The sequence below is a fragment of the Schizosaccharomyces japonicus genome (genome assembly GCF_000149845.2).
Source record: "Schizosaccharomyces japonicus yFS275 unplaced genomic scaffold supercont5.3, whole genome shotgun sequence".
Classification (NCBI taxonomy): domain Eukaryota; kingdom Fungi; phylum Ascomycota; class Schizosaccharomycetes; order Schizosaccharomycetales; family Schizosaccharomycetaceae; genus Schizosaccharomyces; species Schizosaccharomyces japonicus.
In genome coordinates, this window is record NW_011627862.1 from 1,014,524 (window position 1) to 1,030,715 (window position 16,192).

At 44.5% G+C, this 16,192-nt stretch overlaps 8 protein-coding genes across 8 annotated transcripts; 3 read left to right on the forward strand and 5 right to left on the reverse strand.

Annotated features, from left to right (window-relative positions):
- Positions 1-365: 365 nt before the first annotated feature.
- SJAG_01126 (methylenetetrahydrofolate reductase) lies at positions 366-1,325 on the reverse strand (the record flags this gene model as incomplete). The annotated part of the gene is made up of 1 exon (XM_002172343.1): positions 366-1,325. The coding sequence occupies one exon, from the start codon at positions 1,323-1,325 to the stop codon at positions 366-368; it is 960 nt and encodes a 319-aa protein (XP_002172379.1).
- A 1,780-nt stretch (positions 1,326-3,105) lies between these two features.
- Positions 3,106-4,751, reverse strand: SJAG_01127 (eukaryotic protein). The gene is made up of 5 exons (XM_002172344.2): positions 4,631-4,751; positions 4,457-4,583; positions 4,138-4,409; positions 3,934-4,095; positions 3,106-3,892 (listed from the first exon to the last, which is right to left on the reverse strand). The coding sequence occupies exons 1-5, from the start codon at positions 4,653-4,655 to the stop codon at positions 3,732-3,734; spliced, it is 747 nt and encodes a 248-aa protein (XP_002172380.1). The 5' UTR covers positions 4,656-4,751; the 3' UTR covers positions 3,106-3,731.
- A 507-nt stretch (positions 4,752-5,258) lies between these two features.
- SJAG_01128 (60S acidic ribosomal protein P2) lies at positions 5,259-5,829 on the forward strand. Its single transcript, XM_002172345.2, has 2 exons — positions 5,259-5,709; positions 5,757-5,829. The coding sequence occupies exons 1-2, from the start codon at positions 5,404-5,406 to the stop codon at positions 5,778-5,780; spliced, it is 330 nt and encodes a 109-aa protein (XP_002172381.1). The 5' UTR covers positions 5,259-5,403; the 3' UTR covers positions 5,781-5,829.
- A 343-nt stretch (positions 5,830-6,172) lies between these two features.
- On the reverse strand, positions 6,173-9,506 carry SJAG_01129 (P-type proton ATPase Pma1). The gene has a single exon (XM_002172346.2). The coding sequence runs from the start codon at positions 9,263-9,265 to the stop codon at positions 6,521-6,523; it is 2,745 nt and encodes a 914-aa protein (XP_002172382.1). The 5' UTR covers positions 9,266-9,506; the 3' UTR covers positions 6,173-6,520.
- Positions 9,507-9,902: 396 nt separating this feature from the next.
- On the reverse strand, positions 9,903-10,858 carry SJAG_01130 (hypothetical protein). Its single transcript, XM_002172347.2, has one exon. The coding sequence runs from the start codon at positions 10,749-10,751 to the stop codon at positions 10,320-10,322; it is 432 nt and encodes a 143-aa protein (XP_002172383.1). The 5' UTR covers positions 10,752-10,858; the 3' UTR covers positions 9,903-10,319.
- A 1,076-nt stretch (positions 10,859-11,934) lies between these two features.
- On the forward strand, positions 11,935-13,406 carry SJAG_01131 (19S proteasome regulatory subunit Rpt6). The gene is made up of 2 exons (XM_002172348.2): positions 11,935-12,033; positions 12,097-13,406. Exons 1-2 carry the CDS (start codon positions 11,980-11,982, stop codon positions 13,252-13,254), a joined length of 1,212 nt encoding a protein of 403 aa, XP_002172384.1. The 5' UTR covers positions 11,935-11,979; the 3' UTR covers positions 13,255-13,406.
- A 540-nt stretch (positions 13,407-13,946) lies between these two features.
- On the forward strand, positions 13,947-14,573 carry SJAG_01132 (40S ribosomal protein S13). Its single transcript, XM_002172349.2, has one exon. It carries the CDS (start codon positions 14,036-14,038, stop codon positions 14,489-14,491), a length of 456 nt encoding a protein of 151 aa, XP_002172385.1. The 5' UTR covers positions 13,947-14,035; the 3' UTR covers positions 14,492-14,573.
- Positions 14,574-14,952: 379 nt separating this feature from the next.
- On the reverse strand, positions 14,953-16,062 carry SJAG_01133 (SNARE associated protein; the record flags this gene model as incomplete). The annotated part of the gene is made up of 3 exons (XM_002172350.1): positions 14,953-15,842; positions 15,886-15,919; positions 16,039-16,062. 3 exons carry the CDS (start codon positions 16,060-16,062, stop codon positions 14,953-14,955), a joined length of 948 nt encoding a protein of 315 aa, XP_002172386.1.
- Positions 16,063-16,192: the final 130 nt, after the last annotated feature.

Here is a 16,192-nt window from a genome sequence, read left to right on the forward strand (position 1 = left end):
ACTCGAACCCGTAACAAAAAGTGGTTGGCAGATTAACATACAGAAAAACAAAGGATCAAACATAAAATAACTATATTCCTAATAAATTAAGCTGTTTCGACAAACGCTCTGTACAGCTTGCTCCTTTTTTCTTTATCTAAGTTTTGACTTACTTAACCATGGACACCCTCTCCTCATAAGGATTGTATTTCATTTTCGTTTTATTTGCCAGCTACTCAGTAGTAACCTTACACACATTACAAATTAAGGATATTGATCAAATATAAAATTATATTTGATTTATTTAAAGCTGTGTTTTTTGAGATGGGAATAAAGAAAACGGTATCATACCGGAGATTTTTTAAGGAGTACAGCGCAAAGAATACTCAGAGAGGGGAAGGTGTACCATTTTGATAAGAAGCGAGACGAACGAGGTTACGCAAAAGCATGGCGATCGTAACTTTTCCAATACTAGGAACATAAATACCAGCATGTTGCTTAACAGTGACAGAGTCAAAGTTCTTATCACTTGAGAAGCAAATGCAGGTAGCACCGTCACGAATGAGTTCCGAAGGAAATTTGTAGTTAGCAGAAGGCACACCGCAGATAATAACGTCGGATTGAGGAGCGACATCCTCTAATTTCAGGTCGACATCAGTAACCTCGTGCTTTCTCTTGCGAATACCGGCACCACGGGTGAAGAGCTGGATACCCTTGATATCAACAGAGTAGACCTTAGCACCATCATTAGCCAACAAGGCAGCGAGAGGACGGCCGACAATTTCACTACGGTTCACCACTGTGATTGTCTTTCCGTACAAACGGTTACCGTAGTTAATAATCTTGTTGTAGACTCCCAAAAACTCAAGAATTTTTACTATTGCGAGGGGAGTGCAAGGGAGAATAGACTTCATGGTCTGTTCATCGTCCAAAAAGCGAATGTTGTGATACATGTTCATCACATACTGATGACACAAGCCCTCCACATCCTTCGATGGAGAAACCACTTGCTGAAGGTATTGATCTTGACGGTTGCCAAAAACGGGGAAGTAGACCATAATTCCATTGACACCACGGTCCAAATTCGCGTCCACAATGGCATCTTCAAGGTCGTCTTTGTCGACCTCACGGAGCTCAAAATCGAAACCCACTTCGGTAACTGTTTTACCAGTCCACTCCGCATACATACGAGCCGCAGGATCCTTGTTGGCAAGGAAGCCAACAAGCTTCAGAGGTTTCTCAAACGTCGAAGAAACTTTCTTCAGCTCTGTTATGAAAGGCTCGGCAACCTTACTGGCAAAGACAACTTTGCAGTAATGAGAGGGCTGAGCTTCTGAAGATGCCATAATGAATGATGAAATAGGGCGACGTGCTATAAAGCTGACTTTTTGTGGTATGGAATAGAGAAAGGTGAAACAACCAGTGAAAAAAATTTATACTTTTCAGAAAATTAAAGTTTTGCGGAGGCAAACCTTATTTGTTGTGTAGCTCTTAAATGGTCGGATAAAACAACAAAATGTGCCACTGAGAAGTCGACTGTGTATTGATTGAAAAGTGTTTGTGTGAAGGTTTGGGGGATGAAGTTTGCGTGTGTAGGTGTTTCTAGCTAGTTCTAGTGTGTTTTGAGTTTCACATGGTTTTAACTGCTCCTCGCTTGTAAAACGTTGATAAAAATAGCTTTTGGGTTTACACAAACGTGTCAAGGTTAAATATCTCTAGGATAGTATTCCATTATTGTTTCGTTGCTCGTAAGAATCCTGTTCCTCTGTTCTTGTAAGTTGGGATTCAACAACGAAATCATTTTACAAGTCTACAAATATCCAGTTTAAGCTTTCATTTCCGTTTCGGCACTTTATAAAAGTGGAATATTGATAGAATAACGGATCCAATATTTTTTTCAGAATCAATTAACTAAAGCAATTTACTTATAAACAATATTGCTGAAAATTAGTGTTTCTGTCTTATGTTTTATTAAAGGGACAAGTACTAGTATTTTGCCGTAGAAAAGCTTCACCGGTCCCTATTAAACTCCAAGAGACTAGTATAAGTGGTTTTAATATTTATTGCAATCGTTAAGTTTTAATTACCTCTCCTTTAGCAATGATACAAAAGATGACATCGGTATTGAGTATGCTTTTCTCCTCGGCACACACACAGTAATATACTTTCATATTGCTAACTGAGATAAACAGTTATTTAAGACGATAGCGCTACAATAGTAATGTCAATCTCTATTCAATAATAATACGATAGCGAATGCGATAACGGTCAGTATTGTTAAGCTCTTATTCTATTACTAATGTTAAATTGCTGTAGAATTGAAGGAAAATAGCTCGCTTAAGAAGAAATCCCTGTTGCTTTAAATGAATTCGTTCTCTATTGGAAGATTGATACAACAACAAAATAACCCAAGTTAAAAGATAATAATATGTTTTCCCCTATTAAAATAGTCAATATGGCAATCAATAAACCTAGCAATTTATATTCCACGGAATAGTAATGTTGGAAAAAATCATTGCACTATAGTTACGCTAACCGATCATGAGGCTCGGGTTTTGGGCTCGTGTATCGAAAATAAACAAAGAAACTAGTGCTTAGCTAAAATAGATAACAAGTGGTTACAAAAACAATCTTTTAAAAACATAAACCTTCGGGGAACGCGATTTTTAACTATAAACTGAAGACAATGAGTTAATGTGATTAAGCAGGTTTTAAGTTATTGACCGCTGCAATTTCATGGTACAAATGAAAACGTCTTTAGTTTTACGAATATGATTTAATGGTTTTTACTTGGTTTATGGAGTTAAAAACCGAATTATCCTCTAAAGTTCATTGTTGCTACTAAAAACAGCTACATGCATAATCACATTGGAAAGTATTCTAGTAGCTTATTCATCTTAGATGAGGTATTGAGATACACTATACAGAAAAATGAAATGCGGAAATATCCTTAAAGCAATATTTTATCTTAACTTTAAGTGCATGGCTGTTGAGCGAAGTTCAGTATAAAGACTAATTTGGGGTTTACTCTATGGTAGGCATCCTGAGCCAAATTATAGCGTCTAAAGCACTAATGTAAATACTGTAAGGTGTACACAATTGCATAGCTACATCCGGCTTTTCAAGTAGCCTGGTTACTTTGAATTAATCTCAAGAGGAAGTTAATCTTATATCTAACACATACAGAGGCAACCTTGGAGTGGTTTAAACAGCTTAGCTTCTTTAAGCTTTCCAGTTGGTGTCTCCAAGTCGTACCTTGAATAAAGATAATCCTTAATCAAAGTTTAATTTACACAGTAAACAACTTCAACATAAGATTTGTCTTTTGCAATAAACATAATGACTTAAATTAATTCCGTAAAACCCCTATATCAAGTGAACTAGGATGCGGAAGAAACATTTACCGCTGAATGCCGAGCGAGGAAGTGGTAATGTATACAGCTTTTGGCGATATGAACAGCACAGTACAAAAGCTGGCTATTTAACAAGTGAAAACCGGTTTTTTAGTTAACGGCATTATGTTGTAACGTAAATAGTATCTCCCGCTTTTACTTTCGAAATGCTTCCAATGTAGTGGAGTAAATTGGTATACTGGCCTGTCCAGAAATTATCAATTGTATCTGTGAGCATTAAAATTCAACATACATGAACAACACATAACGTCAGCGCATTTTCGTGTTTCTTGTTTTCGAGAAAACATGTTGTGTTCTTAACCCTCTGTAAGCTCAGGAAACACAACTTCGTTACGACACTCAGGCGTTGTATCGTTCAAGTATGCGACTTTCTACCGAGTCGAGAAGACACTTGTGATCAATGATGTGAATGCTCTCCAGTTCCGAAAGCATCATTTTTTTAGGATCTTGACCAGGTTGAAGTATTTGACCTACTGCCGGATTGGCCGGTTCAGAAGCCGCTAAATAATGAGTAAAGGTCCAAGGTGCGTATGTGACATACCGTTATCGCTGCCGAGGAGAAGTGAATAAACAGATTTAAGGCCAAACAAATTAATGAAATACCACGAAATTGAAGAAACCCACTGGACAGGAAGATCAGTGGTAGCAACGCCAGATTGAAATATCGACTTAAAACGAATAGTGAGGGGGAATGGAAGTTTTACTAGCAAATAGATTAGCCTGAGCACAAGCATGAACCACATACATAAAATGAAGCCAGCAAAAAACTCGCTAATCCAAGTCATGATAATTGTCTGTGGAACAATCATCATCATATTGCCCTTCATAGACTCAACAATCCCCTCCAGAGCAGATTCATCGGTTAAGAAGTTCACCGGCTTTCCGGCAGAAGCAGGGTCTTTCAAGTACTCATCAGAACGGAGAACATTGTTGAAGAAAGCCTTCCGTTGCTCGAGTGCATCAGGCAACAAATTGTTTGCATTGCCTCGCAAATTAGCGGCACGTAGGATGATACGTCTGCAGTTGTTAACGGACATTCGTCCAATATCACATGTCGCACATACTGTTCACGAAGAGTTTTAGCGTCTAAAGCCTTTGGTTTTGATCGTAAAAGAATTGTAAGATTATGTCTTAAAAGACCAATAAGGATCATAATAACAAAAATGGGAATCAAAACCCATGTTCGAAGTACTGAGATGTCAATACCGAGCACACAGAATCTCAGCTATATGTTTTACCTGGGTCAAGCAACAGATCTTGCATTTTCAAATCTTGCTCTTGACGTACAACTGCTGACTATGTACACCAGAGTTCACGTTTGTAACTAAGGCAGTGCGGTGTACCTCGTAATATAAAATACTGTATGCTAATGCACCACTATGCATTGTGTTCCTTTTTCTTAAAATTAGCGAAATGCACAGTGGTACATTCGACTACTGTGTATCTCCTTAAACACATTAACGCTCTCGACGATATTCCAACGTGCTTCTTTAAAGTTTCTTAAAGCACGGTAAACACTTTAACGATGCGTTTCGCTTCAGTTCGCTTGTGTTCGCTTCCTAAACATAAGCAAGCGTACGAAACTGTAACGTAGTACTTCGTAATTCAGTATTGTATTTAGCATTTTTCAGTATACATCCGTAAACAATTTTAGTGTTGTATCCTTGCAGTTTATTAAAAACTTTACCGTGTATTAGTGCGCCTTAACGCGACTTCACAAACCGTTTTCATTAAATCTAGCCTCAAACGCGCATAAAGATTCTAAAAGAGAAGCTCTTGTTTTCGCTTCGCTAGCAGCTATATATGCAAAAACAAGCCATTACCATCACAGGCTTCCTAAGCTTTCAGCACGTTTTGCTGAGCGAATATCCTAGTTTAGGCTTTAGGGTAGGGTATGTGACTGGGAAGTTTGTTTCCGTATAACAAACTCGGCCGTACCGTAGAAGTTCCCTTGAGACAATTTCTGCGAAGTTTCCGGCTTGCTTAAATCGATTTTGTTCCACCCTTAATAATGAAGTACCTCGCTGCTTATCTTCTTCTTACTGTCGGCGGTAAGGCCGCCCCTGCTGCTGCCGACGTCGAGGCTGTCCTCTCTGCTGTTGGTATCGAGTCTGAGACTGACCGCGTTGAGTCTCTTATCAGCGAGCTCAAGGGCAAGGACTTGGAGGCACTCATTGCTGAGGGAGCCGAGAAGCTCGCTACTGTTCCTTCTGGTGGTGCTGCCCCTGCTGCTGCCGCCGCTGCTGGTGCTGCTCCTGCCGCCGAAGAGGCTAAGGAGGAGGCCAAGAAGGAAGAGGAGGAGGAGTCTGATGAAGACGTAAGTGTTTGCATTCGTGTTCCTTTCTGTATACTAACATGTTGTAGATGGGCTTCGGCTTGTTCGACTAAGCTAGTCATTTGTCTTCGTAGCAACAAATCAAAACCATTTTTTAAAGTATGATGCTCGTGTGTGTGTGTGTGAGTGAACGATATCTGTAGTGTTCCCGCAATTGCTTGTAGATTCGTATAACCGTTAACATTTACTTCTCTGTTAGGATGTTTTCAGGTTGAGGACCACAACACTGTCAATTAACTTTTTTTGCTTCGGAACAAGGAACCCACCTACCTGAGTTCCAGTTTTTCAGACGTCAAATTGTCAAGCAAGTGTATATACGCTAAGACAGAAATTAAACCCCAGAGTAGAAACCCCAAGACTTAAACAAAATACTACCAATGAACAATGCACTCGACTACTAACCCGCTTACTCACAACCATCCTCCGCACCATCACATAAGGGTTCATTTCCCAGAAACGTGTTCCATTGGAATTAGTCATCTAGGTGGAGCGATCCACCAAATAAGAGTATTGAGAAACGAGAGTTGTTGGCCGCCGACGATTTAGAAAGAAAGTATCGCTAATGAAATTCGCATCGGCGACCTTAGTGAACTTTAAACAATCTATGTAGCATAAAATAGCGAACCGGCACTTTGCCTGCGGCAAAATGCTGCCGTCCAAAAAGATAGTTTGAACAAAAAGGCGCGGGATAAGGAAAAGAACAAGGAACAAGAAGGCAACGTATAGGATATTAGGATCCAGCGCAGTCAATAAGGTCGCCCTCCAGCTCACAAGCTCAAAACTCCTGAGCCATTTAGTTCTCCTTCTCGTGGCGAGTAGAAGTACGTTGGAGGGCAACAACAAGATCCTCGATGCTACGAGGATCCTTGGCAGGATGAGCGGGCTTGCCATTCATCAAGCGGTCAAAGGAGGCGGACTCGGAAAGAATGTAGTAGAAACCGGCCATGATGCAGAAGATACCGAAAGAGTACATCCAGATACGGATAACGGCAACAATGGAGGTTTGGTGACCACCCTTGAACCAACCGAAAATACAGAAGATAGTAGAAAGAATATCGACGATCAAGACAGCACCAGACAATTGCCAAGAAGGAAGAGAAGACCAGAAGGGACCGTTGCAACGGGTAATGAAAATCAACCAGTTCTCAGTAAGGGAGATTTCCAAGAACAAGACCTCGTCTTGAACACCAAAGTGTTGAACGATACCACGGTTTTGACCTTGAGCAATCATAGTAGTGTTGGTAATCCAAGTACCGACGGCCAAAACAATACCAACGACGGTGGAAAGACCCCACAGACGGGGAAGGTTCCACTTGACGGGCTTCATAGAGTAAGGGGCGTTGTCGTAAGCAATGGCCAAGGTAGCAACATCAGCGAAAATGGCAATGAAGACAATAAGTTCCAAGTTAAGAAGACGGTTTTGAATGATAATCCAGAGACCCAAGAAGATTTCCAAGTGAAGAGAAAGAGCAATACGGTAAACAACGTAAGAGTACATACGATGGAAAATTTGACGAGAAGTCTTCAAAGCATCAATAATGGCGGAAAGACCAGGAGCAAGGAAGACAATATCGGCAGCAGAACGAGCAGCATCAGTAGCACCTTCGACAGCAATACCAGTATCGGCCTTCTTCAAGGAAGGAGCATCGTTAACACCATCACCAGTCATAGCAACCAAGTAACCACGTTGTTGAAGAATATCGACGACAGCATACTTATGTTGAGGGAACACCTCACCGAAACCATCAGCAGCCTCAACGAAATCGTAAACTTCAGAACCAGGCATGTCACCACCACCAGTAAGACCAAGACGTTCAGCGTTGTAAATGTTAGAACCCATTCCCAATTGACGAGCAGTTTCCTTAGCAATATCGACAGCATCACCAGTAAGCATCTTAACACGGAGACCCAAGTGCATAGCTTCGTTGATAGTCTTAGCAGTATCGTGACGAGGGGGATCAGAACAGGGCATAATACCGAGAATCTCCCAGTGTTGACCATCAAACTTGCGAGCGACACCAAGGGAACGGTAACCACGGGAAGCAAGATCACCGACCTTGTCCTTGTAAGCAGTAAGAACCTCTTCGGGAATAGGATGGTCCTCCTCAACAGTCTTCAAAACCCAGAGAGGAGCACCCTTGACACAAATGCAGCGACGGCCATCGGGGCCTTCAACGTAAGCAGTAACCTTCTTGGAGACGGGGTCGAAGGGTTGGAATTGGATGATCTTGTACTTGGAAAGCATGCTCTTGGGACCGGGGTAGTTCTTCAAAGCCTTAAGGAAAGCCTTGTCAATGGCATCCAAACCCTTGCGCTTACGGGAAGCGGCCAAACAGGCAGTCAAAACCAATTCATCACCAGAAACACCAGAAACAGTGAAAGGCTCACCCAAAGAAAGCTTGTTCTTGGTCAAAGTACCAGTCTTGTCAGAGCAAAGAACCTCGACACCAGCAAGAGACTCAATAGCGGAAAGCTTTTGGACAATGGCCTTCTTCTCAGCCAAGTAAGCAGCACCGACAGCCATAGTGGTGGTAACGACAGCGGGAAGACCGACGGGAACACCAATAATAGTAATAGCCAAAGTGTATTCCAAAATCTTGACAATACCAACGGAACGGTAGAAAGCAGCAGTGTAGATACAGAAAAGAGTGAACAGCACGAGAACCAAAAGAACAGTACCAATACCGTTCAACACTTCAGTGAAATGACCAGTGCCACCGGCGGCAGCATTGACCAAAGAGGCAGCGCGACCGACGAAGGTAGAGTCACCAGTAGCAGTAACAACCATGAAACCCTCACCACGCTTGACACCAGAGGAGGCAAAGGTGGGGTCGTTGTAGTGCTTCTCGACAGCCAAGGACTCACCAGTAATGGCGGATTGGTCAATTTGGATCAAAGCATCGGGGGAAACAACGCGACCATCAGCGGGAATAATAACACCTTCTTCAAGACGAAGGATATCACCGGGAACAACCTCGTTGGCTTCGACGTCAACGAGTTGACCGTTACGAACGAGAGTAGCCTTAAGAGCAAGAGTCTTCTTCAGCTCATCGACAATAGAACCAGCTTGGTATTCTTGGACGAAACCGACAACAGCGTTAAGCAACAGAAGAGCACAAATGACACCAAAATCGACCCAATCTTGAAGACCAGCGGCCAAACAGGCGGCCATCTCCATAACGAATTGAATGGGACCAACGAAGAACATCATGAATTTGAGGAAGGGGTTCTCGACCTCTTCGTTCATTTGGTTAAGACCGTACTTCTTACGACGGGCTTCGACCTCAGAGGTAGAAAGACCCTGGTTGATGTCGGTCTGAAGAAGTTCCTCGGGGACAGGCTTGGCCTCACCAGCGGCGGGCGCATTGTCATCGTCTTCGGCTTCCTCTTGGATATCCTCAGAGAAAAGATCCTCGATCAGGGCATCAATGTCCTCATCAGGCTCCTCCTCCTTAGGAGGTGCAGAGTAAGCGGGTGCTTGGGGGACCTCCTCTTCTTGAGGAGGGTATTGTTGTTCATTATTAACGGGCTCGGCCATCTTGCAAAATGAAGGATGACGGTATTATCCAGTAACTTGCGATCACTGTGAAGTCTCTCTTTCTTCACGGAAACCGGTGTTTTCCACACGAAAGATGATCTCCTTTCCTACTCAAAGCAACTTGCAGTGAGACTACGGGGTATGTGCGTTCGATTAAAAGAGAGTTGGCTGCTATCAAGAAGCTTTTGCGGAGACCATAGTGCATTATTTATAGCAAGTGACTGCGGTTTGGGACGGCGCCTGGCGGAGGGAAAAATGTGCCTATTCGCTGAAAGCGTGACGTAGACGGAACGTGATTCGGTAGATAGTCGCGGGAAGGGTGAAGCAGCTGAAGATAAGCCGGCACGGGCGACGGAGGCGAACGGCACGTGCGGGAAGCTGTGCAAGACCGGACAAGTCAGGAGTCAATCGGAAGCGACCTGCTCGGCAGCTGACGAGCAAAAATCGAGAGGGAAATTGCAGGAAATGCAGCCAAAAAATCCAAACGAAATGCTGGGGGAACGCGTGCGGTCTGAAAACGATCTCCGCTCCTGCGTTCCATTGGCTTGCCACTACGGCATCGGTAAAGAGCCGTGTGTCGCCATCCCGCCTCCAGTTTAGCTCAGAGCCAATCAGCGTGCGCGCAGCAAACGAAAAATAAACATGAATTTTAGAGTCGCGACAAGCGAGTGATTGGCCGTCGATTCTACTCTAGAGCGGTCGGAGTCCCCACGTCATCCATGGTCGGCCAGTGCCCGGTCGACCCGACACGCTGGGCAGATAGCACAGTGTTGCGAGATCAGCGGAGGTGTAGCGAGGTGTGGCGAGGTTTAACGAGGCCAACGAGCGCATCACAAAGCTCGGCTACGGGGACTGGGCGAGACGGTGGAATGCCGGAGGCTGTTGGGTGGTGCAGTGAGGGTCAGCGATGAGCAGCATCGTTGGCTACGCAACCGGTCGGGCAGGAGAAGTGGTGGCAGCGGTGGTGCCGGTCGCTGGCTGGCTGGACTACGGTAGAGCTTTGTTCAGTGCATCCGTCCGTGGTGGAGCCATGGTGAGTAGCGATGGCCTGTTGTTAGTCGGCACGGACATTCTCCGGGGAGCGTGTGGTGTCGTCTGCTGCTGCTGCTGCTCCTCCAGTACACAGCGAAAGAAAGCTGGACAGTGGGACCTGCTTCTGGAGGAGATTCTGTCGGCACTGGCGTAGAGTTTGCCGATGAGAGAGTTCGTTGGCACGACGACGCTCGGCAACAGCATCGGGTGAAAAGTGCTGCAATTCGTTCTGCAGCTCGTGTTGCTCGAGAACAAACCGTCCGTGTTCCGAAACAAGATTCTCCTGGACACTTTGGACGCGTTGGCGGAGTTCGTCGAGCTTCTGTCTGCGTGCGAGGAGTTGCTTCTGAGTGTTTAGGTTTCGCGTATTTAACTCAACCACTTGTAGTCGTTGGTTGTACAGCAGCTGACCCTCGTCCGTGCTCCAGAAATACGATTCAGCAAGAGAAGTCATGAAAGGGATGAGGGGTATCAATTACGGGGAGTCGAGAGTACAGTTATTGTATTTCTGTTCCTTTTTCTGGCGTTTGCGTATTTTCGAAGTGCCGTAGGGGAAGACGCGTCCAATGCTTGCGTCACCACCAGGAGGTGAGTTTAATTGGTTCACGCGGACTTTTGGCAAATCAAAAAATAAAGCGCAGGATAGAGCCCATAATGGAGCGCAGTTTATCCCTGTCGCAAACACCGCTGTGGTGGCAGCACGTGTCCGTAAGCGAGAGGGGGCAGAGGTAAGAACCAGGAGTCTACTTGAGGTGAGTTGAAACTCGTTGTTTGTTCAGCCAATGTCTTTATCGTTTTGGTTGGAAGGGATTCGTTGAGTTGAGTTGAGAGAAGGTGAGAGGAAATGAAAGAGGGTGAAAGAGGGTGAGAGGAATTGCGAGAAGTTGAGGGAAGTTGTTTTATTATTATTGTTTTTATTTATTTTATTATTATTGTTTTTATTTATTTTTTTATTAATTTTTTTATTAATTTTAATTTTAATTCTTATTTTCATCTTTAATTTCTAATTTCTAATTTTCTTATATATAGTATTTGTACTTATATAGTGCTTCCCTTTATTTTATTTTTTATTTTTCAATTTTTTATTTCACGTTATACTAATAAAGCAACATTTAGTTCCCTTTTAATTTTCTTTTTGAATCGTTTCCTTGCTACAGAAGGACACAATTAATATTAATTGACCTTCTTTTTACTCGCTCATAATTTGCGCAGTTTCTTTTATACAATGTTGTACTTGATGTCTGGCTTGCTCATCCTTCAGTCCTACCGGTAAGATAAATTTTATAAGTGTAATCTGTTATGCGACACAAACGATGCACGATACTTTCGTAGACGCTGGAAACCCCCCAAATGGAATTGCATAGTTGCTCTCATTCGAATTCCCTTTTCATTTTTCATTCCACGTTTCATTATTCTCCACGCACACCCATCTCTGCCAGTTAAATTGCTCTTCTGCACACACTGCCCGTCTTCCTCCAGAAACAGTTCTCTTCCATAGCGCCAAACAGCAGCCGTACTCGTCTCGTCCATACGGAATTGTTGTTATTGTACTTCACTTCTTGTCGCCTCTCCCACATGCCCCACTCAGGCCCCCACTATTCTCACTCTTCCTCAACTGTCACCGACCTCGACGAGCAGAACCCTCCTTTTACCAAAACGCCCACAAAACCGAGACTCCCGGGATGACAGAAGTCTTAGTGCCCACGAAAGATACAGAGAACAAAAACCTGGTGCAGGTAAGGAGGCACACGCGCCGACACGCTGCTGTAGTGGTATTTGGGTGCTAACCGTGACAACAGTACTATACCCAGAAAATCCAGGATGTTGAGGCTGCAATAATTCGGAGAACACACAATCTTCGGCGTCTAGAGGCTCAGCGGAATGAGCTTAATGCAAAAGTTCGCCTGTTGCGCGAAGAAATCCAATTGCTACAGGAACCTGGAAGCTATGTGGGTGAAGTTGTGAAGATGATGGGTAAAAACAAAGTCCTCGTGAAAGTCCATCCGGAGGGAAAGTACGTCGTTGACATTGCTCCCGACGTTGACGTTCGTGAGATAAAGCCTAATATGCGCGTCGCGTTGCGTAACGACTCGTACCAATTGATTAAGGTCTTGCCCAACAAGGTGGACCCTCTTGTCTCTCTCATGATGGTGGAAAAAATTCCCGACTCTACATATTCTATGGTTGGTGGTTTGGAGAAGCAGATTAAGGAGATCAAGGAAGTCATCGAGCTGCCTGTCAAACACCCTGAGCTGTTCGAGAGTTTGGGTATTCCACAGCCTAAGGGTGTCCTGCTCTACGGTCCTCCTGGCACCGGAAAAACGTTGCTGGCTCGTGCCGTCGCTCACCACACCGATTGTAAATTCATCCGGGTAAGCGGTTCAGAGCTTGTTCAAAAATATATTGGTGAGGGTAGCCGAATGGTGCGTGAATTGTTCGTGATGGCTCGTGAACACGCTCCCTCTATTATTTTCATGGACGAAATTGACTCCATCGGCTCCTCTCGTTCAGAATCCGGCAGTGGTAACGGTGACAGCGAAGTCCAGCGTACCATGCTCGAACTCCTCAACCAACTTGATGGTTTCGAACCAACGAAAAACATTAAGGTTATTATGGCATCCAACCGTATCGATATTCTCGACCCCGCTCTCCTTCGTCCTGGCCGCATTGACCGCAAGATTGAGTTCCCCCCACCGTCCGCCGAAGCTCGTGCCGAGATTCTGCGCATTCACTCTCGCTCCATGAACCTTACTCGGGGTGTCGACTTGAAAAGCATTGCCGACAAGATGGAAGGTGCCAGTGGTGCCGAGCTGAAGGGTGTTTGCACGGAGGCCGGTATGTTCGCCCTTCGTGAACGCCGTGTGCACGTTACCCAAGACGACTTTGAGCTCGCCGTTGCCAAGATTCTCAACAAGGGCAACTCGAGTGAAATGAGTTTGCAAAAGCTGTTTAAGTAGTTTAATGATGTGTCAATAAGAACGTTACGACAAGCAAGCAACGAACAACAGAAAGAACAGACAGTGATACTTTAATAGACCTATTTACGACAACTGAGCAAAGAACTGCTAGAAGAGAGAACCAACTTACAACCAGAACAACCAGAGAGGAGAACCCGGCAGCTCCTAAGGGAGTCGTGACTTAAAAATACAAGAACACACCAAAACCACCCACATCTCTCGCACAAACAAGATGACAGTACTAACCTTTTTTTATTAAATTTCTTCACTACTAACTAAAGTGTAGGTCGGTGATTATAGTCCTCAAGCGCTGTGGGATGCAGCTCACGAGGGTGGAGACGACGCTTCTTCTCCCCGGTATACAAGTATACCGACGTCTAACGCTCCGAGGAGCTAGGATACGCCGGCAGGCAATACCTGGTTTTGATTCTGGTGTATAGAGAAGTTGCGTCCTCCCTTTTATAGCTGAATATTGTGGGACTGCTTTTTTCTCACCACCACACGCAGAGCTAATGAGGCGGCCTTCGTTGGAATTCGTTAAAATACATTAATCGCAAAAATTCATAGTACGGTAATATCAATTTAGCGATACCTTACAATTCAGTAAACACGAATCAGCAGCGTACTGCAGTGCGGTAAAACACAAACTTAAAAAAAATTTCGCTATTTCTGCTACCCCACTGTGCACCTACTGTATATTAGGGTAGGGTTTGAAAAACAAAGTCACAGTGTATCAAAATCAAGAGCCGGTGCTAACCCTCTCGCCAACCAAACATCCAAAATGGGTCGCATGCACAGCAAAGGAAAGGGTATCTCCTCGTCTGCTCTCCCCTACGTCCGCTCCCCACCTTCCTGGTGCAAGGCTGACGCCGAGGCTGTCGTGGAGCAAATCATCAAGTTCTCCAAGAAGGGTATGTCTCCTTCCCAAATTGGTGTTACCCTCCGTGACTCCCATGGTATTCCTCAAGTGCGATTCATCACTGGTCAAAAGATCATGCGTATCTTGAAGGCCAATGGTTTGGCTCCCGAGATTCCTGAGGACCTTTACAACTTGATTAAGAAGGCCGTCAGTGTCCGTAAGCACTTGGAGCGTAACCGTAAGGACAAGGACTCCAAGTTCCGCTTGATTCTCATCGAGTCTCGTATTCACCGCCTTGCTCGTTACTACAAGAAGGCTGGCGCTCTCCCTCCCACCTGGAAGTACGAGTCTGCCACTGCTTCTGCTTTGGTTGCTTAAACAAAACAAGTCGTGTGTGCACCATTTTAAAATTGATCGGTTCGGTAGGGTGTGTATGTGTTCTAGGGTTGTGTCTAGTTGGAATTCGTGTAGTATTGGGGTGTATGTAAGGTCGTGTGGCTGCAGTCATGATTTTGGTTGTACGTGGAAGTCAATGTGTGTTACGTGTAAAGTCATGTTTTCACTCGAGCATATGCGTTCGCTAGGAAAACAAGTTCACACAACAGAGGAGAGAGTCATCGCGTTAAGGGAATCGTAGAAAGGCATGTTATAGGAGAAAAAATAGAGTACTGCATGAGCTGAGGATATGGACTGAACGATAGACAGACAAAGTCTCTTCGCCGTATATCCTTAAATCTTTAAATCTAAAAAGTTCCGTAAAGTGAAGGGCGATTAAAGGCGAAGGAGGGGGAGAAAGTGATGGTGATTGCTGCTTCATCAGCTTGGTGACAGATTACGGATTAACGAGGTCGCAGAGTTACAGAAGCGGGCGATTTAAGTGTCTTTTGTCCTCCTGGAAGGGTGTTGCGATTAAGTAACAGGTCTTCTGACGAAGGATCTTCGTCGGAGATGCTGAGCTCTGTGGGGTCGACCGAAGGTGTTTGCAAGTAACGACTCGTCCGGAAAACGTCTTGTCTAGAAGGAGTTGGTGTGGGCATGTCATAAGTGACGAAAGGACTTTCGTTAAGCAAAGAAGTGCTGGAAGCGTTGGATGGATCGAACAAAGACGTCAAAGGAGCTGGCTCGAGGGCTGTAGGAAGCGGCAGCTCCTCCTCCGCCGAGGAGGCTTCGAGTCGTTTGTAACGGAACCAAATGTACAAGGCAGTGCCGGCGGTGATAACGATACACAAGATAATACCCACGGTATTGGCCGTTGTCGTTTTTTCGCGTGCTAAACAGATACCTGCATATACGGGCACAAGATATTTGAAACTCGAAAGCCAGTAGGCCAACGTCCATCCGACGTAGCTAACGCGCGGCATCGTTGCAAAGAAAACTGTTGTAAGATGCGTGGGCAGAAAACTCAGACGAATAAGCCAAATGAGAGGATAACTGCCTTCCTCAATAACTCGCACAAATGTTCCATAATGCTTCTGATGCTTCAAACGGAACTCGTTGGCCTTTTGTTCCAGACAATGTCGATACATCAGGAAGGCAAACGATTCACCAGCGAAGATACTGACGACAACGACAATGAACCCTGTTTTAAAGCCCCAAACAAAGCCTGCCAGCAATGACAGCGGGTCTTGTCCGAACAGCGGAGGAATGGACGAGAGTGTAATTAGAGCCACAGCAATGAGCCATGAACATTTGTAAGACCTCAGTCGCGCGGCGACAGGGAGAATAGCGTCTAAAATTCGTTTGTGAAAAATGTATATCCGCAACAATGCTACCTATGATAGCAAGAGTAGTGAATGCAAAAGAAATCTAAGAGAACGATCTTGTTAGTATGTAAGAGTCATTAAGTTGTGCACTAACAGAAATGTCCTATTCACAAGTTTTCAGATTGCCGCCAACTTATGCTAGCACCCCAAATATGTTCATACCTTTTTTCGTCTCGAAAACGCCATTGAGAAAGACAACTTATGACAAAAACGAGACTGTGTAATTTACTGTTTAAAGGAAACAACAGCTAAAAATACCGACCGAATCAGCCAGGCCGGTGAACGACGCCGTTTGTGTGTGTAATTTACACCACAA